At 61.0% G+C, this 21654-nt stretch overlaps 1 protein-coding gene across 1 annotated transcript; it reads left to right on the top strand.

Moving 5' to 3' along the window:
* The first annotated feature begins 4676 nt into the window (after positions 1–4676).
* Positions 4677–19948, top strand: PIWIL1 (piwi like RNA-mediated gene silencing 1). The gene is made up of 20 exons (XM_037051867.1): positions 4677–4767; positions 5071–5182; positions 7435–7560; positions 7817–8031; positions 8356–8477; positions 9363–9443; positions 11016–11213; positions 11427–11538; positions 12580–12706; positions 12907–13024; positions 13386–13500; positions 13921–14108; positions 14441–14513; positions 15794–15994; positions 16088–16191; positions 16914–16984; positions 17107–17260; positions 17476–17601; positions 19300–19447; positions 19632–19948. The coding sequence occupies exons 1-20, from the start codon at positions 4690–4692 to the stop codon at positions 19746–19748; spliced, it is 2586 nt and encodes an 861-aa protein (XP_036907762.1). The 5' UTR covers positions 4677–4689; the 3' UTR covers positions 19749–19948.
* The last annotated feature ends 1706 nt before the right edge of the window (positions 19949–21654 follow it).

Here is a 21654-nt window from a genome sequence, read left to right as displayed (position 1 = left end):
CCACTCCAGCCGGGTGCTTGGGCTACAGAAATGCCTGGGGTGCTGTGGTCAGTCCAGTCCACAGCCAGGGCCAGCACCAGGGTTCACTGGGGTCCAGAGCCTCCTGATAAGGCGTAGAAAATCGCGGACCCGTTCGTGTGTGCATGTGTGTTTTTAAAGCTGGGAACCACAGCTTCCAGATTTCCAGAGGAGAACTGCTCAGTCTCCCATGCTCCATCCAACTGCCTAGTGCACTTCCATTCCAAGTTACACTTTTAGCACACTTCCCTGTCACCTCCCCGGTCAGGGTGGGAGGAAGGTCCTCACCTTGTACAGCGCTTTAAACTATACCCGTGACACATCATGGCACGGAGCTCAGTGCAACTTCCTGTGATTTTGTACCAATAAAACAAAACAAATAAAAAACAAGAAACAAAACCCTGCAAGTATTACTATTTGATTTTTGCTCTTTGAACGTAAAGATTTGAAATGAAGCTGGATGAAATTTCGAAGGCACCAATTCGAAAATAATAATACAGCCCAGGCTAACACACAGCCCAAACCATACACCTGCCCCTGGTCAGCCACGAGCTCCACAATTTCCAGAGACGTATCCTCTGGGATAGTTAGGGACTCCGACTGCAGCTAATACAAAACAATATGGAGAGTAAACTGGCATGGAAAAAAACTTTAAAGCTTCCCAAACAAAGGCTTTTAAGAAGGAACTCTAAAAAAAGGAAGGAAGGAAATTCAGAGTAACTTTGTTATTAAACATAGAAAGAAATGGAAATTTCCACCCACAGATTTAATTATGTGTATGTGATTTTATTATCGCCAGTCCAGACAATATGAACCTCTCTCTGAACGTTTTCAAAGTACTTTTTCCTGAGCATCCTTGCCATGCCCCCGATGCTGAAACATTGTGACAATTTCTACTGACCTACAAAGTAACTTGGGTGGGGCTTCTTCCCGGTTCAGAACAGATCAGTGAACACTGGATGCGGAGAACGAGAAGATGTCGTTTTCATTCAGCTTCCAGAGTCCGACACAGAGTTTCTGCCACTAGGGTTCCCCGCCTGGGGCCGTAACTGCGGTCAATATGGAAACAATGTTTCCCTAACCTCTCTCTGCAGCTTTTCTTTTTAAATTCTGAGTGAGCTCCGTGAGATGGAAGTTCGCACCGTCAGAAGAATGAGGGTACCAGAATCACCTCCATCTCGCTGTACCACAACTTCTTAAGTCTTTAGAGACCAAGATTTCATTCATTGCACATCCCAAGACACTCCAGAACATTCCCACAAGCACTGTATCTTTGGCAGCTACAAGGAGTTCAGGCACACAGGCAAAATAAACAGCGGGGAAAACTGCCTCTTCTACCCTCTAACGTCCGTTCACGGTATTTCCTATCCCCGGCGGTTGAGGCTGCGAAGATCTATTTCTTGTTTTATTGCGCCCCCTGCTGGCCAAGTCACAGAACATCTCTTCAACCAAAGTCTGACATCCTGAAAAAGTTCGATATCATATTGTATTAGAAGTTGTGCCTTTTATTTTATAAAAAGTGCAAAGCTTTGCGAGGCCGGGCTTTTCTTTTTGCCCCAAACTAGCCCCGTCTTCAGGTGTCTTGCCTTTTTTCGTACATTCTTTAAGTATGAATAATGTCAGGATCGGAGAACTCTCGCAAGAGACTCAAATGTCTCTGAGCCTAAGAGTCACTCAGTGCCTCATTAAAATTCTTTCCTCCCACCCCGAACCTGCTGAGTCAGCATGCTCTGGGGGTGTGCGCTTTGCAGAGCTTCCCCGTGGGGATTTCTACAATCAAGCTAACGCGGGAAACCAGGAAATCCAGCCGGTTCCTTTCACCCACAGGCACGGTTGTAGGACTGGGGGAGGTGCCTCAGGGCGACTAAAGCCTCGTCCGGCCCTCCCACTCCCCCCCTCCACCGACTTGTGCGCTCCTAAGTGAATAAAAACAGTACGTTTGCTCTGTGAATGCAGCTTTAAAACGAGCCACTAACCCCTACACTTTGTTACACAAGGTACTGAATTATTGTAAGACGCAACTAGTCACACAATTAGTTTCCATCAGCCACACTTCCGAGCTGACAAACAATTCTCTTCTGTTTGTCACTATTTACAATGGTTTAGCCCAAAGACAACACAAACTCCCGTGATAGTCACGCCAGCATCCAGCCAACAGGCTCACATCGACGTGGACCCTTGACCAGGTGCAGAACCACTACCACCTGAAACCGGTTAAAGATGCAAATGCTTGATCCCACCCACGGAGAAGCCGAACCGGCATCTCCGGGGGCCACGGAGCGATCTGCGGGTTCGCCAGCCCTCCAGCTGCTGAGAGGCGAGCACAGCGGGGAACCTCTGCCTTGCACGCGGACGCGCACACCCCGAGCACGCAGTTTGTCGACTCGGAAAGTTCAACGTCTTAGGTACGCAGCCGCCTGCCATCCTGGCCTTGCAATGCCCTTTTATTTTGCACGCGGGTAGGGGGTGCAAAATTCAAATCTCACTTCTGCAGCTGATGAGGGCGTCGACTTCTAAATGTAAGGGCCAGCCCACGACGAAGCCACTAACCCACTGCGCAGCGCTCAGAGCGCACCGGGCCGCAGTTCAGAGTTTATGAAGGTGGGCTTCGCGCTCGGGACTGTACCCCAGCCGAGCGCGAACCAGGCCCCCGCCCGCCAAGCCCCCCTGCGCTGCAGCGACCCCGTTGGGGCCTGGGCGGCCCGGGCGAGGCCCGGCGCGGGCGGGGCTCGCCTGGGAACCGCGGTGCGCGGGGCAGCCAATCAGCGAGCAGCGCGAGCCGCCCGCCTCGACGTTTGTCCCCAGTCACGTGCGCCGCAGTTGGCCTTTGAAGCCGTGTCCGTCCACCCCGAAAAAGAGGGCCGCGCCCGCGTCTGCCGGAGGCGCCCGAGGTGCACCGCCCAGCGTCGGGGCGCCCCTCCCGGCCCGGCGGGCGTCGGAGGCCGGGGCGCCAAGTCCCGGCGCGGAGGGATCCGGCGCGGGTAACCGTTGGGGACCCGACGGGGACAGTTAAGTGCGCGGGCGGCGGCCAGGCCGACGGAGCTCCGAGGGCCGCTGCAGCCCGCGCCGCCCGTGGCGTCGCTTCCCGGGCTCCATCCTGCGGGCCTGGTGAGGCGGCGGGCGGGGCCTGGGCCGGGGGCTCCTGGCCCGGGCGGGTGGCGGGGAAGCCGGCCCGTGGGCGCGGCGACCGGGGGGCTGGGGCGAACGCGGGCGGAGTCACCCGCCGCCGGGCCCGGCCCGCAGGCCCGCGCCCGAGTCGCCCTCAGGGTGGCCACGCGATCGGTCGCAGGGACCCCGGAGCCGAGCGCCGGGACCGTCCGCGCCGCCGTCCGCGGCGGCCCCTGGAGCCTCCGGACCTGGAGGGGTGGGCGACGTACGCACCCGCGCCTTTCGCGCGCCCCCTGTCGGCGAGGCCGCGCCGGCTGTCACTGGGTTTCAGACCAAACGCGCAGGCGCGGCCCGGCCACGGAGCACCCCACCGGCCGAGCCTGGAGCGGGCCGAGGGGGACTCGGGTTCGGGCGGGGAAGGGCGCCCGGGTGCCGCCGCGGCCGGTCGTGCTGCGCTGGGGGCCCAGAGTTAGACCTGGCGGGGAGGGGTTTTGCAATCAGGCGGGCTGAGCAGACGGAACGGGAAGTCAGGTGGAGCCCTCCGCCCGTCTACTCGGGAAGGGGGTCGTGAGACATGGGGTCGCACAGCAACCCAACCCGGCGCACAGCAGAGCGTGTGTGCGCGTGCTGTCGGGCCTGCTGCTGGAGCCCCCGCGGCCCCCATAGTCCCCGCCCCGAAGGACCCCACGGGGTGTCTGCGAGGCCGGGGCGCCCCTTTTGGCCCGGAACCCCCACAACGGAGGCAGGCCCCCTGAGCACAACACTTGGGTCCTGCTGTCTCCTTTGTAAAAACGCACTGCCTTCGTTCAAGTGTAAAAAAGGTCTAAGTTTACCTTTTTCCGCCGGGGCTAACATTCCTTGAATGCTCTCTGTGTGCAGGTACTTGGTGAGCGCTCCACGTGCGCTGTCACGTGACCCGGGCGGGGGCTCACCTCGCTGCATCTGCAGGTGAGGGCCAGGGCCTGCTTCCTGCAGGAGCAGGCGCTGCGCAGCCCTGGGGTCGCTGCCCTTCCTAACCCGGGGCTGCCGCCTTCCGGGGGCGGGGGCAGTCACGTGGTATCACAGACGGGAGAGAGTGGCTAGGTCAGGTGCCCGGCACCCGTGCGGGGCAGGTTACAGAGAGGTGGCCCACGCATGTTTCTTTGAAGGCCATGTACACAGTGAACCCCGCCCCAGAGGGAAAGCGGTCAGGGGACATAAGTGAAGTGGTAGAATTGGGGGAAGACCCAGGAGGAGGCAGCCAGTGTACGAGGACCATGGGGGGGCCGGGCAGGGACCCTGCCCCACGCCTAGCCTGCCCCACGGAAGATGACAGAAACCGCCTTCGTCTCCCCACACTGACACGCGCACTACTATGGAAAGTGTTCCGTGTTGGCCGGCCACCCGGCACAGCGCCGCCCACAGTCCCCACCCCGTTTGTGGGAGGGACAGAGAGTTAGAAACAAGCAATGACCCACATGCTTGTTTTACAACTGCAGACAGGTGGCACTGTGACACAGCCCAGTGTGACTGTGGGCACTAAGTCTTGTCTTCGCCTTCATCTCCTTCCAGGAAAGAAGAACAATGACGGGGCGCGCCAGGGCCAGAGCGAGGGGAAGGGCCCGCGGCCAGGAGACGGCGCAGCACGTGGGTGCCGCTGCGGTGAGTGCCGCCCTTCCCTCCCGACACCCCAGGGCTGCACCTGTGGCTCCACCCCCACCCACGGGCGCCGCTGGGCTGGCCTGTCCGCCATGGTGAGGAGATGGGGCCCAGCGAGGTAGCAGAGGCCCCGTTCTCCGGGGACCTTAGGCTGGTTCTTGGCTTTCATCGGTGACTTTCTGAAGCGTCTTTGATAAACGAGTCGAAGACTAACTTAGGTCACTTTGGTTGAATGTAGTCATCGCATCCCACACCTGTGAGCCCTCCACACTGAAAGAATGCCCTTCTGTTTGCATGGGACCACAGAGCCAGCAGCCTGGGTACAGGCAGCCACGGCCCCAGCAGCCGCTGGCCGAGGGGGAGCTGGTCGGCCTTGGACGTCAGAGAGGACCAGTGGGAGCAACAGCCAAGTCACAAGGTGAAGAGGTCACAAGGTGAAGGGAGAGTGGAAAGCGTGCATGTGGTGTGAGACGTGAGGCAGCGAGCCACGCACGAACCCGAAGGAGGGGCCCCGGCCTCCCTCCCGCCGGTGCACCCACCTCGGGGTGGAGGGATGCAGTGCGCCTCTTTGCCTGGAAACGAAAAGGCGTGTTCTTGACGCACCTGGGCTGCCACCAGGGAACTGAACAGTAAATGCACGGTAAAGGCGCTGACTGTGCACCTTAAACCACTTTAGAACATTCTCTCAGCGTCTCTGTGGTTATGAGCTGGACCAGGGTTAACCTTTGACACTTTGGTTTATAAAACTCATGTGCGACTGAGGTCAAAGCCGTGAGCCCCGATAGAACCAGACGCCAGTGCTGACCCCACACTGCGCTGCGTCGCTGTAGCAAAACTGAACTGTCTGGGTGTGTGACGTCGGCATCTCCTACGGCTGGGGCTTGTCTTCCTCCTCACTAAGGGAAACCAGACCTGTGTGCAAGGCGGGTCAGTGTGAGGACGCCAGCTTTGGTCTGCGGGTGGGTGTGGGGACGGCAGCGCGGGGGGGGGGGCGGGGGTGCTGGGAGAAGGGGCTACTTCCCTGCTCGCTTTCTGCAATCGGCCCCCACGTGGTCCAAGTGCTCAGTTGCGACCCGTGAAGTCCGTGAGCACGAGCGAGCGTGTGGGTGAGTCTGCCACCGGTGGTGGTGGTGGGCACCGACCTGTGACAGGCACCGACCTGTGACAGGCACTGCTGGTGTCACAAGACAATGGGACACTTGGTGACGGGACGGAAGAGCTCCTTCCTCGGCTGTGCGTGCGGAGCCCTCCTTCACCCTCCTCCGTCTGTGCCGTGGGGTGGGCACAATGAGCAGAGGGGCGAGAGGCCGTGGCACGGAAGAGGGCACGTGCTAGGAAGGCGGGGAGCCTGACCTGGCCTCTGCGTCACACCAGGCACGGCCTACCTGTCCCTCTCCTTACCTGTTACCTGTCCTGCTGGCCTCTGTCGGCGTGGTCCCTGAGGGAGGGGACAGTTGCTCCAGCTTGTGGGTGGCTCAGCACCAGGCGGCAGCTCGCACAGTGCCTGTGCTGGTGCTGGCGGTCCCCACACACAGTGTGTGTGAGCGATGAGCACGACACCAGGGGCCTGGATGCGCCGGACCCGTGAGGGCCAGGTGATCGGGGTGAAAGAGCTGATGGGACTGACAGGCGCAAACTGGTGGCTACAGACCAGTCCGGGGCCAGCAGGTGCTGGAAGGTTCGGCACGGGGACCGTGGCCAGTGAGGCAGTAAGAGCTGCCTGCGGTGCACAGGTGTGCAACCGCCGTGCCACACCCACACACCTGGGGCTAACACAGACTGTACCAGACTGTGCAACGTGTCAGCTGTACTTGAAGATTTTTTATTTATTTTTAGAGAGAGGGGGAGGGAAAGAGAAAGAGGGGGAGAAAAACATCCATGTGTGGTTGCCTTTTTTCGCACCCCTTGGTGGGGACCCTGCCTGCAACCAGGCATGTGTCCTGACCAGGAATCGGACAGGCAACCCTTTGGCTCACAGGCCCGAGCTCCATCCACTGAGCCACACCAGCTGGGGCCAGTGTCAACCCCTCAGAACTGTGCCGTCTGTGCAGGCTGACGGCCAGTCTCGCTCGGGCCACGTGGAGCAGTAGCAAGGCTGCCTGTGGCCAGGGGAGCGGGCTCCATTGTTGTTTATGGTCAGGAGCTTACACTCAGGTTTCGGCAACCAGAGATGATTCTTTTTAAGACAAATTCACAATTTTTCAGGGAAAATTTCAAGCCGGGCCTTTCTGACCTGCGGTTGCCATCAGGTCAGCTCCAGCGTCCGGCCTGGCCGTGTAGTCAGTCAAGGTCCTGGACACCGGGCGAAAAGCCCCCGGGGTGGGTTTCAGGTTCCCAGAGGGGGGCTGATGGGGACCAAAAGGTCCTCTGGGCGGGGCCCCCAGGCCTCAGGAGGGGCAGGCACCAGCCGACCGGCAGCTCCCGTGAGGCACTCCAAAGTGACTCCAAAGTGACAGGCTCTCCGCACTGCTGGGGGCTTTGCCCGCCTCGGTCGCCCGTTCGGGAGGAGCCGGACTCACAGGAGGAGGTCTCTTTGGCCCATCGGTGAAACCGTCGCCGAGTCCAAGCCGCTGGTCGCAGCCGGGGCCCCTCCGCCGCTGCGGTCGGGGCTGGATGCTTCTCCTCAGGCCCCGTCTGACTTGGGCTGCCGTGTGCTTCCCTTTCTTTAAGAACTCCAGGTCTCTGCTGGGTTTCAGGAGCTGTCCCTGGTAGAGAGAGGAGGCCGCCGCCGAGACTTCCACGACCTCGGCGTGAATACGAGACAGAACATCGACCACGTGAAAGAGTCCAAAACAGGTGGGTGGGTAGGAGTGCAGTTCCTCCCACGGCGCCCACCGCAGAGGTGTGGTCAGTCCCCTGCGAGTTACTGAGTCACAGCAGGGTGTCTCCCAACCTGTGTTCTCGGGGATGGACGCAGCTAGGACAATAGTCCCCAGGTTCAGGTGCCAGGGCTGCCGGCGCCGGCCACTCTGCCCTCTGCTCACAGAGCAGGGCGCCTGGGCCCGGAGGGAGGTGCCCCGGAGGGAGGGTCCGACTCGGGTCGCTGTCGCAGGCTCCTCGGGCATCGTGGTGAGGCTCAGCACCAACCACTTCCGGCTGACCTCGCGCCCGCAGTGGGCCCTGTACCAGTACCACGTGGACTACAGCCCGCTGATGGAGGCCCGCAGGCTGCGCTCCGCCCTGCTCTTCCAGCACGAGGACCTCATCGGGAGGTGTCATGCTTTTGACGGAACGATACTCTTTTTACCGAAAAGGCTGCAGCACAAGGTTATTGTCAGCGTCCTGTAGGGGAGGGGGAGGGGGCTCTCCGCTTCCGAGCAAAAGCGCCACAGCCTGGGGAAGCTGGCGGGGAAACCCCGGTGGTCCCGACGACGGGGCCTGAGAAGACCTCGGAGGGTGTGTCACTGTCACCAGTGTGTCGCACTCGGACCGGCCTGACGGGCACTGGGGCCACCGCACAGCAGCACACGGTGCCGGTGCCGGGGCCCACTGCCCGCCCGGCCGCCCGCCCCGGTCCTCAGACGCCGTGCTTGCCGCCCCGGCCCTGTCCTCTCAGACAGTCCCCTCCTCATTCCCCCACCCCGGCCCCAGGTGACAGAAGTGTTCAGTCAGACACGCAACGGAGAGCACGTGAGGGTGACGGTCACGCTCACCAACGAGCTCCCGCCCACGTCGCCCACCTGCCTGCAGTTCTACAACATCATCTTCCGGAGGTAGCCCCGCCCCCCTGCCGCTGGGAGGGGGGGTGCACCGGGCGGGGGCAGCCAGAGCCCGCCCTCGCAGCTGTGCATGGTGCTCGCTCGGTCCCCTTCACGGTGGGGGGCGCCGACCCGGCATGCACGCACTGGCTCCAGGGGGCTTCTCTGCCTTCAGCCTCCCCACCTGGGCCGTCTGATCTCTCACACAAGACACTGCCCCTCGGCTGTCAGCTCCCCCTGGCCGATGCTCGGGGCAGGGGCCCCTGCTCAACAGGCGGGGCAGGGGCCGTCTGCTCGGGTCTGCTGGTTTCGCTGTGGGAGACAGACCGCACGCCCTGCAGTGCGCCCCCTGTACAGAGACTTCACTCCCCGAACCCAAGGCCAGGCGCCACGTTCTGTGGCGCTTGCCCCGGGCAGGGAGCAGTCTGGAGGGGGCTGCATCGGCCTGTACTTGACCTGTTCGGGTTGGTCTGACAGCGTCAGTCCCCAGTGCTGGGACGTTCCTTTTGGTGGGTCACTGTGTTGGGCTGATGTATTAGCAGGGGGATTCTTCTCTAAATGAGGGGCCAGCAGGCCTGTTCTGTGCGGGGGAGGGCCACGCAGTCTGTCTCAGCGGCGGCACCCACACCAGCGAAAGGTCGCCGCTGTGCACCAGCAAAACCCACTGACGGACACTGGCACTGGGGTTCCACATATCACGTGTCTTTTTATTTTTTCCAACCTTTACAAAGTGTAGGAAGCCATCCTCAGTCCCTCAGCCATGTAGAAACCAGCAGGTGGGCAGGGGCGGGTCAGACCAGGGGGCTGGCGGAGCCCCCCCCCCCCCCCACGAGCCCCATGCCTTTGCGGTTGTCAGGGGGCTCACCCGCACTCACTCCCTGCTCCAACCTCCATCCCCAGGCTGCTGAAGATCATGAACTTGCAGCAAATTGGGCGGAACTATTACAACCCGAGTGACCCGATTGACATCCCCAATCACAGGTTCGTATGAAGTGCAGAGTTTCTGCCCCTCAGGCCTCATCACAAACTTCCAAAGTGATGCTTGAACTTGAAATGCCCCACTTTACTCCAGGGGCGGTTTCCAGTGCCCATCACAGGGCGTGAAGGGGAACCTTGGAGTGAATATCAAANGTGGGGGGCGCCGACCCGGCATGCACGCACTGGCTCCAGGGGGCTTCTCTGCCTTCAGCCTCCCCACCTGGGCCGTCTGATCTCTCACACAAGACACTGCCCCTCGGCTGTCAGCTCCCCCTGGCCGATGCTCGGGTCTGCTGGTTTCGCTGTGGGAGACAGACCGCACGCCCTGCAGTGCGCCCCCTGTACAGAGACTTCACTCCCCGAACCCAAGGCCAGGCCCCACGTTCTGTGGCGCTTGCCCCGGGCAGGGAGCAGTCTGGAGGGGGCTGCATCGGCCTGTACTTGACCTGTTGGGGTTGGTCTGACAGCGTCAGTCCCCAGTGCTGGGACGTTCCTTTTGGTGGGTCACTGTGTTGGGCTGATGTAATTAGCAGGGGGATTCTTCTCTAAATGAGGGGCCAGCAGGCCTGTTCTGTGCGGGGGAGGGCCACGCAGTCTGTCTCAGCGGTGGCACCCACACCAGCGAAAGGTCGCCGCTGTGCACCAGCAAAACCCACTGACGGACACTGGCACTGGGGTTCCACATAATTCACGTGTCTTTTTATTTTTTCCAACCTTTACAAAGTGTAGGAAGCCATCCTCAGTCCCTCAGCCATGTAGAAACCAGCAGGTGGGCAGGGGCAGGTCAGACCAGGGGGCTGGCGGAGCCCCCCCGCACTGAGCCTTGTGCCTTTGCGGTTGTCAGGGGGCTCACCCGCACTCACTCCCTGCTCCAACCTCCATCCCCAGGCTGCTGAAGATCATGAACTTGCAGCAAATTGGGCGGAACTATTACAACCCGAGTGACCCGATTGACATCCCCAATCACAGGTTCGTATGAAGTGCAGAGTTTCTGCCCCTCAGGCCTCATCACAAACTTCCAAAGTGATGCTTGAACTTGAAATGCCCCACTTTACTCCAGGGGCGGTTTCCAGTGCCCATCACAGGGCGTGAAGGGGAACCTTGGAGTGAATATCAAAAGAGACATCCCAGAATCCCTGGTTTTTAAAACCACGGGCTGTGAACGCATGTGTCCCTGGGCACACACACTGCCTGCTGTGTAGAGCCCACACTCACTCCCAGGTGCTGGCACCACCTGCGAGCGAGGGCCGCTGGGGACATCAGGTACAAGGGTGGCAGCTCAGGCACTTTGCTTTGTTATAACGACTCGGGATGTTTCCATTAGATTGGCCACTTTTTCAAGTCTTGGGCCAGAATACAGACACTTGTATAAAATCAGTATATTAATTTACAGTGCAGCTTATAAAATTATTATAAAAGAACATTCACTGTTGAAGATCCGAAAAAGGTCTTCATCTGAAGCCATGCAGAACCTGGCAATGAGTAGCTCCGTGGGTGACGACGTTGGGGCCCCGGTGTGGGGGCCCCAGTGCGGCGCCCCCAGGGCGGCTGAGCAGACGGGCGGTGTGTCGGCAGGTTGGTGATCTGGCCCGGCTTCACGACCTCCATCCTGCAGTACGAGAGCAGTATCATGCTGTGCACGGACGTCAGCCACAAGGTGCTGCGCAGCGAGACCGTGCTGGACTTCATGCTCAGCCTCTACCAGCAGACGGGCGAGCACCACTTCCAGGAGCAGGTGTCCAAGGAGCTGGTGGGCCTCATCGTCCTCACCAAGTGAGCCGGCCACCCCCGCGCCCCGTCGGTCTCCGGGGCAGTGTTGGGGGGCAGCAGTGTTGGGGGGCGTGCGCCTCTGCACGGGACAGACACCATGTGACTCCCGCCCACTCAGTTTTCCCTGTGTTTTCTGACAGTGACTGTCACTTCCCTGTCCGTCCGGCACGGTCTGTAATACACCCTTTTCCCTCTTTCTGTGACGCCGTCCCCCAGGTACAACAATAAAACGTACCGCGTCGATGACATCGATTGGGACCAGAACCCCAACAGCACCTTCAGGAAGGCGGATGGCTCCGAGGTCAGCTTCCTCGAGTACTACAGGAAGGTATGAGTGGCAGCCCCCGGGGCCCCCTGGGCAGCGGGTGTGGGACCCGGGGGCGGCCTGCGGCCCGTGTGGCAGGGTTTTCCGCGGCTTGCCCTTTGGAACAGGCGAGAGCAGGCCCGACGGGCAGCACGGCCTCACAGGCATGTGAGCCGTGCCCTGTCCAGGTTCCTTTTGCAGTGGGGTGCACGGTTAGATTGGGACCCGAGTGCGTGCAGGACGGGCAGGGAGGGGCCCGGGGGTAACCACCGCGGGTAACCACTGCGGGGACTGCTAGGCACACTGCCCCTTGTTCTGATGCCGGTGCTTCCGAACCTGGCTGGGGTGCGGGTCAGGGCCCCGGAGCCCTCGGCATCAGCATGTGCATCCCGGCGGCTCAGCAGGCTCGCCCCACACAGGGGGCCCGTCTCCTGGGCCGCCTGCCAGCACCAGCCTTATCCAGGTGACTCTAGATTTGGGCCCAGAACTCACTAAACTGAAAAACACCAGAGGCAAATAGCAAGAAAAGCCACTGACGGACTAAGAAATGTTTACGTGTCACGGCAAACGAGCATGGTCTTAGTTTCCTGCAGCGAGCAGATCCGGCCCCTGAATCCTGTCGGAAGCGAGACAAGATCAGGCGGCTGGCAGAGAGTTCCACATAGAACAAAGTCATGAACAGACGGGACCTCGTGGCCTCTTAACTGATGAGCGTAGCGGCCAGAACTTGTCCTGTTACAGGAGGAAGGAATGTGCAGGGGCCTCATGGTCTGTTGACAAGGGACCAAGACTGATGAGAAGGTGCTCGCACTTCAGGGAGGCCCGATGCCTTTGTAGCAGAAGGAGCGGAGCTGCCCGGAATGCTCACGGAGCGGCGGGGTGCTGGGGCAGCCTGGCGGGGAGTCCTCTGGTCCTCAGGGGGCGGCAGGGCCTGTGCAGAGCTGGGCTTGGGCAGCGGTGCGCTCTCAGCCCCGGCCCCTGACGTGGGCAGCCACTGTCTCCACCCGCTGGCACGTCATCAGAGGCGTCCCCTGCGAGTGGTGACCGCGCTCTCTTCTCAAACAGCAATACAACCAGGAGATCACCGACCTGAAGCAGCCAGTGCTGGTCAGCCAGCCCAAGCGAAGGAGGGGCCCCGGCGGCAGCCTGCCCGGCCCTGCCATGCTCATCCCAGAGCTCTGCTACCTCACAGGTGTGAGCGTGGGGCGGCGGTGGGGGGGCGAGGGGACCACGGGGCTGGCGTCCCAGGTCAGCCTCGCAGCTGCTGGCGTTTCTCCACGCCCCTCCCGTCCCCAGAAGACCCTTAAAGCTGCATGTCTCCCTTGCACTCGGAACACCGAGGTGCAATTCTCGGTCCTCTGAATGAACACCTTGTGGGTGTCTCCTCTGAAGGTCTGACCGACAAGATGCGCAACGACTTCAGTGTGATGAAGGACCTGGCGGCACACACAAGGCTGACGCCGGAGCAGAGGCAGCGGGAGGTGGGGAGGCTCATCGACTACATTCACAAGTATGAACACCCACGGGCGGTGCGCTGCGCTCGCTGGGGTGGGGGGGCAGTGCCTCCAGTGTCTCTGGGGGGCGACGTCGCCCGAGTCCTCGGTCGGGAAGAGGTGGTGCACGGCGGAGTGTGTCTGAACAGCTCCGTCCTCTCTGTGCAACGCCGGGGGTCACTTTGAGGAGGAGAGGGTTTGGGCCCCGGGATTTTCCGTGGAAAGGGGGGCGGAGCGTGGACGTGGAGGGTAGACCTGGGACAGCGCCCTGCATTTCCGCGTCGGTGCTGGGCCCCGGCCCCAAGGCGCCTCTGCACACCCCTCCACTCTGCACGGCGTCCTCACATGTGCTGACGTGAGAACGCACTCCATCGACAGAGATGACAATGTTCAGAGGGAGCTTCGAGACTGGGGTCTGAGCTTCGACTCCAACCTGCTGTCCTTCTCAGGGAGAATTCTGCAAGCAGAGAAGATTCACCAAGGCGGGAAAACGGTAAGGCGGCCCTCCCACCGTCTCTGCGGTTGGGCAGGGCAGAGGCCTGCACGGCCGGCAGCAGAGCGCAGTGGCAGCCAGCACGGTGCTGCCCTCACCGCCCCGCCCGGCCCTCTGCCAGCAGCCGAGCAGCAGCGGAAGCTGGGGGAGAACGTGCAGGGGCCCCGGTCAGAGGAAGTGGCTGGGGTCCCTGGGAGGCCAGATGGGGCCGGGTGGCGCTCGGGTAGCAGCTCTCACCAACGTGAACGGACCCCAAGCTACCCCCCGTCCTTCCAGGACACTTTTGTATCTCTCTTCCCCACCAAGAGCCTTCTATCTGCCACGGCAGCCCAGGCGTAAGGAGACGCCCCGGAGCCAGTGGCAACTCTCCGGCCTCCTCCGGGCACGCAGGCAGCTTCACCGTGTCTAACTCTCTCCCAGTTCGAGTACAACCCCCAGTTCGCCGACTGGTCCAAGGAAACGAGGGGCGCGCCACTGATCAGCGTGAAGCCCCTGGACAACTGGCTGCTGGTGTACACCCGGAGGAATTACGAGGCGGCCAACTCGCTGATACAGAACCTGTTTAAAGTCACGCCGGCCATGGGCATACAAATGAAGAAAGCAATAATGTGAGTTTTCTCCTCCGAAACAGACCAGCGGACCCGGGGAGGGCGTGGGGGCTCCGACGGAGGGAAGCGTTCACAGCGTAAGTTGCTGACCTTCGTGTGAAGACCGGATACAGGCCCACGGCCTGCGGACGTGGCCACGCGTGTGAGGGCCGAGCCGGAGGGGCTGGCAGGGCCGCGAGTCCGACTGGGCAGCGTGGCCGCCCGGGCCGCCCTCGGTGCTCCTTCTGATGCCTTGGGCAGCGGAGCATCACACGCTCAAGCCCGAGGGGGCGTCTCAGCGGGTGCCGCCCTGTCCCCCTCCCTCGGTGTTGGGTCACACGTTCCCGTTTCAGGATCGAGGTGGACGACAGGACGGAAGCCTATCTGAGGGTCTTGCAGCAGAAGGTCACGTCGGACACCCAGATCGTGAGTAGCCCGTTGGCCCAGAGCGGCTGCCCAGAGTGCAGGCTCGACCGGGGCGGGCAGAAACCCTCGAACTTGAGTTCGTTTTCCAAATGTTGTGGTTAGGCTCCCAGACCGGCCACAAAGTGTGTGTATGTTACCGTCCCGAGGTCTCCAAGGCCACACGGGCTCCGGCCAGTGCTCCGGGTCAGTGTCTGTGGCTCAGAGGGGGAGGGGGCAGGAAGAGAAGCAGCCTTGGATTTGTTTGGACCTGACGGTTTCGACTGTTCCAGAACATTTGGGGGAAATAGCAGGCACAAAAGTGAAAGCCAGCCTCGCATGTTGCGCACACAGTGTGACTGTGAGGTGGCCGGACACAGCTCGTCCCTTTGTTGGCCCTGCCCTGCTGCTGAAGGCAGGTTCCTGCCCCGTCTTCTGGGACGCTGGGGACGCAGAGGGTGGGAGAGGGCTCTGCCGGGTGGGGGGAAGGGGTGGGAGCCAGGCGTGTGGCCTGGGGCACAGGTGAGTCACAGCTGGGCTCAGCCCCAGCCCCTCAACGTGGAGTCGGGACAGGGGAGTGTTTTCCTACCCTCCTGAGGTACAGTTGGGGGGAGAACGTCAGGTTCACAGTGCACAGTGGGTGCGCGTGTCACCACATCGGGGAGCATCGGCGCCTCTGCTTGGTGGGCGTGGTGAGTCAGGGAAGACCCAGGCACTCTGGCAACCGTCGGGACGCCACGCTGCGCCCGAGACCACCAGGGCTCGCTCAGCTTCTCTCCGGCCGTCGGCCCCTGCCCACTTCAGGGGCCACGTGCAGACCATCGTGTTAGGTTTCTTGAGTGGCTGCGGGCTCCCTGGAGGGCTCCATGGTGCCATGAGGCTCCCGGCCAGGGCTCTGCAGTCGGAAAGCCGCCCCACCGAGGGGCCTCCTGGAGGTCGTGTGCGAGTGGGGGCGGAGCGCGGCAGAAAGCCCTCCCTCTGTCCGCTGGTCGGCTGCCCTGTGCTCCTGTCACCTTGGTCCCTGTCCCGCAGTGGCCTGGGGTGGCCGGCGAGCTTGTGGAACTTGCGCCCGGGCGCCGTGGGGCACAGCCGTGGGGCACAGCCGTGGGCCGTGTGCTCAGCGTGTGTTCATCAGCATCTGCTGGTCGAATGTAGCGAACAGAAAGTAAAGGCCCACTTCATGCTTCGTGACCACACGGCACAGATGCGTGGAAGATGCGTGGCCGTCACTTGTCCCGTGGGGGTGACTTCTGTTGCCTTCCCGGGCTTCTTCCCCAGTGTCTGCATTCTCTGTCTGTCTGCAGGTCGTCTGCCTGCTGTCGAGCAACCGGAAGGACAAGTACGACGCCATCAAGAAGTACCTGTGCACGGACTGCCCCACCCCCAGCCAGTGTGTGGTGGCGCGGACCCTGGGCAAGCAGCAGACGGTCATGGCCATTGCCACGAAGATCGCCCTGCAGATGAACTGCAAGATGGGCGGGGAGCTGTGGCGGGTGGACATGCCTGTGAGTCCTGTCCCCGGCCAGGGACGGTCTTCGTGGGGTCGGAGGAGCGAGTCCCCGCTCCCTGGTGTCTAAGCGGCGGCGCTTCCCTTGCAGCTGAAGCTGGTGATGATCGTCGGCATCGACTGTTACCACGACACCACGGCCGGGCGGCGGTCCATCGCGGGCTTCGTCGCAAGCATCAATGAAGGGATGACCCGGTGAGCACACTGCCCAGGCTGCTGGCCGGGGCCCTGCCAGGTGGCGGAGCTGGGTCAGCCCTTCACTTCCAACCTGCTGCCAGCCCCGGCGTCGGGGCCGAGAAGGTCGGGGAGGGGCCCCTTCCCCCGCTGGCCCTCGGTCTGTGGCCGTGGAGCTGCGTCTCGGGTTGTGCCACTGTGTGTAGGAGGAGGGTGCACCGCACCGAGTGCGCCCCCTGCAGCTGGCCCAGGTGCCACGTGGTAGTGCGCTGAGGTCAGTCTCAGTGCCCTGGCAGCACTGAGGGGACCAGCGACACCAGGCTCGTGACTGGGGACACAGGGTGGGGGTGGGGGGCGCATGGGCGTGTCAGCATCACCCAGGGCACATTTGGAGGCCTGCCGTTTCTGAAGAGGGGCGTCTGTCCTGAGGGACTCTCCAGGGGACAGTGGGGCGGGCTCTGGTGCACGCTGCCGTGTGAGCCCAGGAGACCCTGCAGGGTCACCGTGCGAGCTGGCACTCTCCTCAGCCGAGCCGTGGAGTCTCGAGCTGATCGCTGAGAAAAGAGCGCATGACGAGTGTGTTTATCGGGGGCTGGCGGGCCGGCCCCCGCTGTTGAGGTGTCCTGAGCAGTCGCAGACGTCAGCAGGTGCCTGGCACCAGGCCGAAGCCCCGGCACCAGGGTGAGCAGAAGGGAAGGCGGGCCAGCGGCAGCATGCCCCCTCGGTGTGCTCTCACCCCACAGCTGGTTCTCCCGCTGCGTGTTCCAGGACAGAGGCCAGGAGCTGGTGGATGGGCTCAAAGTGTGCCTGCAAGGTCAGTCTCCACCCAGGAGGGGCCTTGAGGGTGCGTCCCAGAGCCATGCTGCGGCCCGAGCTCAGGATGGGGGGGCCTGCCTGCCGTGTGGCGCCCCCTGAGTGTGTCTGGCTCCATCACAGCCGCGCTGCGGGCCTGGAACACGTGTAACGAGTACATGCCCAGCCGCATCATCGTGTACCGCGACGGCGTGGGCGACGGCCAGCTGAAGACACTGGTCAACTATGAGGTGCCGCAGTTCCTGGACTGCCTCAAGTCTGTGGGCCGCGGCTACAAGTGAGCAGCGCAGCCCACGCGAGCTGGCCACCCCCCCGATTCGGGCCCAAGACGAGCTGGGGATGCAGGGGGAGGTAGGGGGACTGCACACCCACAGCCTTCCCCATCTCACCCCCAGCCTCGCCCCAGGCCCCAAGAAGGGGGTGTGTTTCTTCTTCTCGCACGGCGTGTGCAGGTGCCCAAGCGGACACTGAGCGTTCCCTGTCACCTTCAAGCCCCAGGCTGACGGTGATCGTGGTGAAGAAGCGCGTGAACGCCAGGTTTTTTGCTCAGTCTGGAGGAAGGCTTCAGAACCCGCTTCCCGGGACAGTCATCGACGTGGAGGTCACCCGCCCCGAGTGGTGAGTCCTGCCCGCAGAGCCAGGTGCAGGCCGGGTCCTGCCGTGTCCCTGAGCGTGGCTGTGTTCTGGCCACCCTGATATGCCACCGTTTCGTCCTCACACCATATTCCTTACCCACACTGCAGTCATCACCTCGCCTGCTCTGAGACGCCCGCATGGCTCACGCTTGCTGCCTGGGTGCAGGAAGCAATGGGCAGAGGCTCCTGTGCTCACGTCCCTGCGGGCCGGGCGGCGGCCCAGCCTCCTCCCCCTCGCAGAGATGAGGGGCCAGAGCCGGGGCTTGGTGGCTGGCAGCTGTTTCTGCACATGAACCTTGTCCGCAGATAGCTGTTGCCAAGTCAGACGTCTGGGTCTGTGATGGACTGTGTCACCTTTCCTGTGCCCTGGGGCCCTCTGCCGCAGGCAGACAGGAAAGCTGTGCCCTGGCCGCGCTCTGGCCACTGTCGGGCACTCCCTCCCAGCCCTCAGCTGGGAGCCAGGAGCTTGGCCCTGCAGAGTCCACGGGACGCCCTCCGCAGGAAGCGACTCTTGTCCCTGTGTGGAAATGTGGGGACTATTTTCGGAAAGGCCCCCGTCATCAGGAGGCGGCCTCGGCCAGGCTGTGCAGTGGGTGCGTGGAGCACTCTTCCTGTAGAAACCGGGGCCGCCGAGCCGTCGCTGCACTGACTGTGTAGACGGCGCCTCCCCTGGCAGTGCCTGGGACTGCCGCTCTGAGCTGCCCACTTGGACTTCACCTTGTCCTGGGGCAGGGGTTAGGCTGGCAGTCACCATGGCACCAGCGCAGCACAGGGGCACTCACCTGAGGGCACCATGGGCCCGGCACAGTGGGGAAGCCCAAGTTGCATTAGGAAGTAGGAAAATTCCACTCCTTTTTACTAAAACCCAGCTGCGATGTGACTCGGTGCTGGAGCCAGCACCAGGGCCCGTCTGGCCCCAGCGCCTTGTGTGACCACGAGCTCGAATCCGGGCCAGGCACCAGGTCTGACTTGGCCACCGTCTCTTCTCTGCTGTCTGGGGGCTCATTTGTAAAACCCTCACTTTTCTAGAAAAACCCATAATGGGTTGTAGGTCAGTTCAGCTCTTATCCTTTCTCTCGTTTCCGCGGACGTCACAATCTCCGTCAGGTCCAATCACAGCGCTTCTGGACTGGTGGGTTAACGGCCCCGCGCAAACGACGAAGACTGGTGCTGCGCACTCCTGCGTCCCTGCACCGCTGGGTCCCGTTCTCGTCCCACTGACAGTCCCTCACACTTTCTCCCTCTCGAAGACGTGCTGCGTCGTTGATGAGTGAAACTGGTCGGGCGCATCTTGGTCGACAACAGCGGGGACAGCCAGCAGGAAAGCTGCTGTGGTCGAGGGCATTTGGGGTGATGGAGCCCGAAGCCGGGCCTCCCGCCCCCACTGCCCTGCCCCCCCATGGTGTGGACGTGGAGGTGTGGACCATGGTGTGCCCAGCAAGCACGTGCAGTGCCCAGGGCTCCCGTGACCCGCCCCCGGTACCCGCAGTGGCCAATCTAAGCACGGTGCACGCACACACAGAGACCCAGGCGGCCCAGGGGGGCCAGGTCGTGTGCTGAGGGAACGGCTGACGTCCACGTCCAAGGGCTTCTCACTGTCGGACACTTGAGTCCTCTTGCCTTGAGCTTCGGGAAGGGAAGCCTTAACGTGCGCGGCGCACGTGTGTGTCTGTGACCCCAGGTACGACTTCTTCATCGTGAGCCAGGCGGTGAGGAGCGGCAGCGTGTCCCCCACACACTACAATGTCATCTACGACAACAGCGGCCTGAAGCCGGACCACATCCAGAGGCTGACCTACAAGCTGTGTCACGTCTACTACAACTGGCCCGTGAGTGCCTCCCCACGTGCGCGACGCCGTCCCCACGGGGGGGGGGGGGGGCCTTCCCGAAGGGAACTGCTGTGGGCCCGAAGGCGTTTCCGTGGTCACGAGACTCGCCCTTCAGGGTCACGAGACTCGCCCTTCAGGGACACGAGCCCCGGAGTGACAGCAGCTTTGCTTTCTCCCACTGAAGGGCGTCATCCGCGTCCCCGCGCCCTGCCAGTACGCACACAAGCTGGCCTTCCTCGTGGGCCAGAGCATCCACCGGGAGCCGAACCTGTCCCTGTCCAACCGCCTGTACTACCTGTAGCAGCGGAGGGGCCACGGCCGGCGGCGCGCTCCTTTCTCAGTGACAACTCCGGGGTTTCCTGGCCGTTTTAACCGTTCTCTTTGTAGTTGAAACTTGGGAGGGAATTGGGGGGCTTAGAGTCTTAATTCTAAGATTGCTACTAACCGATTTATTTCACAGGGAAAAATTAGGATTTTATATTTTAAGTTGTTTGCCTCTCAAAGGTATAGTCAATTTTGTTTGGGGAAAAAACAGGCGAGGTACTTTGTGTTGTGAACAGAGTCTCTCAAACTACCTAAAAGTACTTTCTGGGAGAGAAAGTCCTACTTGTAACCTGTATTAACCTTAGTTTTGAAATACGTATTTTGAATATAAAGGAGAAAAGGCACAAAGTAGGAAGTGCACTGCGATCCTAAGGTGTGGCTTTACGTGGGTGTGTCATATCTAAGTCCAAAGCTGCCACTGAATGACACCTACCAGGCCGGGGACGGGTGAGACTGCGGAGAAACCAGGGTGGGGGTCAAAAAAAGGATTGAAAACGTTTAAATTTCTGTTCAAAGAAACACCACCCTTTAACAGAAGAGGTGAGTGGTCTATATTAACATTACTGTTTGTTTCATTTTGCAAGTGGGACTTCGTTCTATTTGTTATAAAATAAAATTGAAGTGATTGTCACCTGATTTGAATTTACAGCGTAGTTTCTGTTTTTACTGAAAGCATAAGCATGGTTTCCACTGCATGGCCTTTTCAAACCGCTGGAGAGCACCTTCCGTGGACAGGCCATTCCCCTGTGTGAGCTAAATCACGGCCACTCACCAAGTTCGGCGTCAGAGCGCAACTGCGCTCAGAAGGCCCCCCCCCCGCCCCCGCAGGGCTAACGGTGTGAGCCTGGGGGGGAGCGCAGCCTCGGGCGTCTGCGCCATTGGGAAGCAGGGGCTGTAACAAACGCAAGCCTGCGTGTTCGTGGGGATTTTCAGGAAACTTTGTGAAGAGTGGGTTTGAGGTTGCTGAGTAACTGTACAAGGTCTGTCTGGAAGGTTTCCAGTCATGTATTATGAAAAATAGAGACTTTTATTGAAGAAGACTCAAGATACAAGAAACATTGGACACAGGACAGTGACACCTCAGTCTCCTTCAAAGGAGGCACCTTGGGACCTCACAGAATTCTCCCAACCACCATCAGCTGCCTGTCGTCTGTTCCTGAATCTCATCGATGGTGTGAAACCTCTTCCCTTTCAAAGGTGATTTCAGTTTTGGGAAAAGCCAGCAGTCTGGGCTGTAGGGGGGCTGAGTCACCTGGGTACTTTGATGTTTCACAGAAAAACTGCATGAGACGTGGTGCGTGAGCAGACATACTGTCCCGATAAAGCTGCCCGTCAGCAGCTGCCCACAGCTGCGGCCTCTGAGTCATGTGAATAGTCTCCGTGGAGGAATGTCCAAGCTTAACACAAAACTGGATGCAGATCCGTGGCTCTACTCACTCAGTCGTTTTGGATGTGACGGCCACACAGTCCACGTGCTCGCTCAGTGGTGTCGGCCGCCCGCACTGACCAGTGCGGTGAAGGCGTCCCTGTCCACGCATGCGCACTCCAGGCCGCGCTCCTCGGCTGCCAGGTTCCATCAGCCTCACGCAAACCTCTCTGGGTGCATTAGCACTGGCTGGACCTTGGGCAGACAGCCCTCGTATGTCCTGCCCCCGTCACACATTGCCCATCGGGGGCATGAATGCAGCACCGACCGTGTGCAAGCCATGGGGACGTGATTCCATGTGGTTTGGTGAAGCTTCTAGTCCTGGCCTAAGGTGACTTGGCCTGCGCAATAAAGACCTTGCTGGTTTAGCCTTTAACATGGTGAATAAAACCACTGTAAGTTTTTGTGTTGTTTTTAGTTCTTTGAGCTAATGCTGTTGCTGACACTGTTCTTGGCT

The sequence above is a fragment of the Sturnira hondurensis genome, unplaced genomic scaffold, assembly GCF_014824575.4.
Source record: "Sturnira hondurensis isolate 20B ecotype Veracruz unplaced genomic scaffold, ASM1482457v3 Scaffold0007406, whole genome shotgun sequence".
Taxonomy (NCBI): Eukaryota; Metazoa; Chordata; class Mammalia; order Chiroptera; family Phyllostomidae; genus Sturnira; species Sturnira hondurensis.
This window is presented reverse-complemented; position numbering and strand designations above follow the sequence as displayed.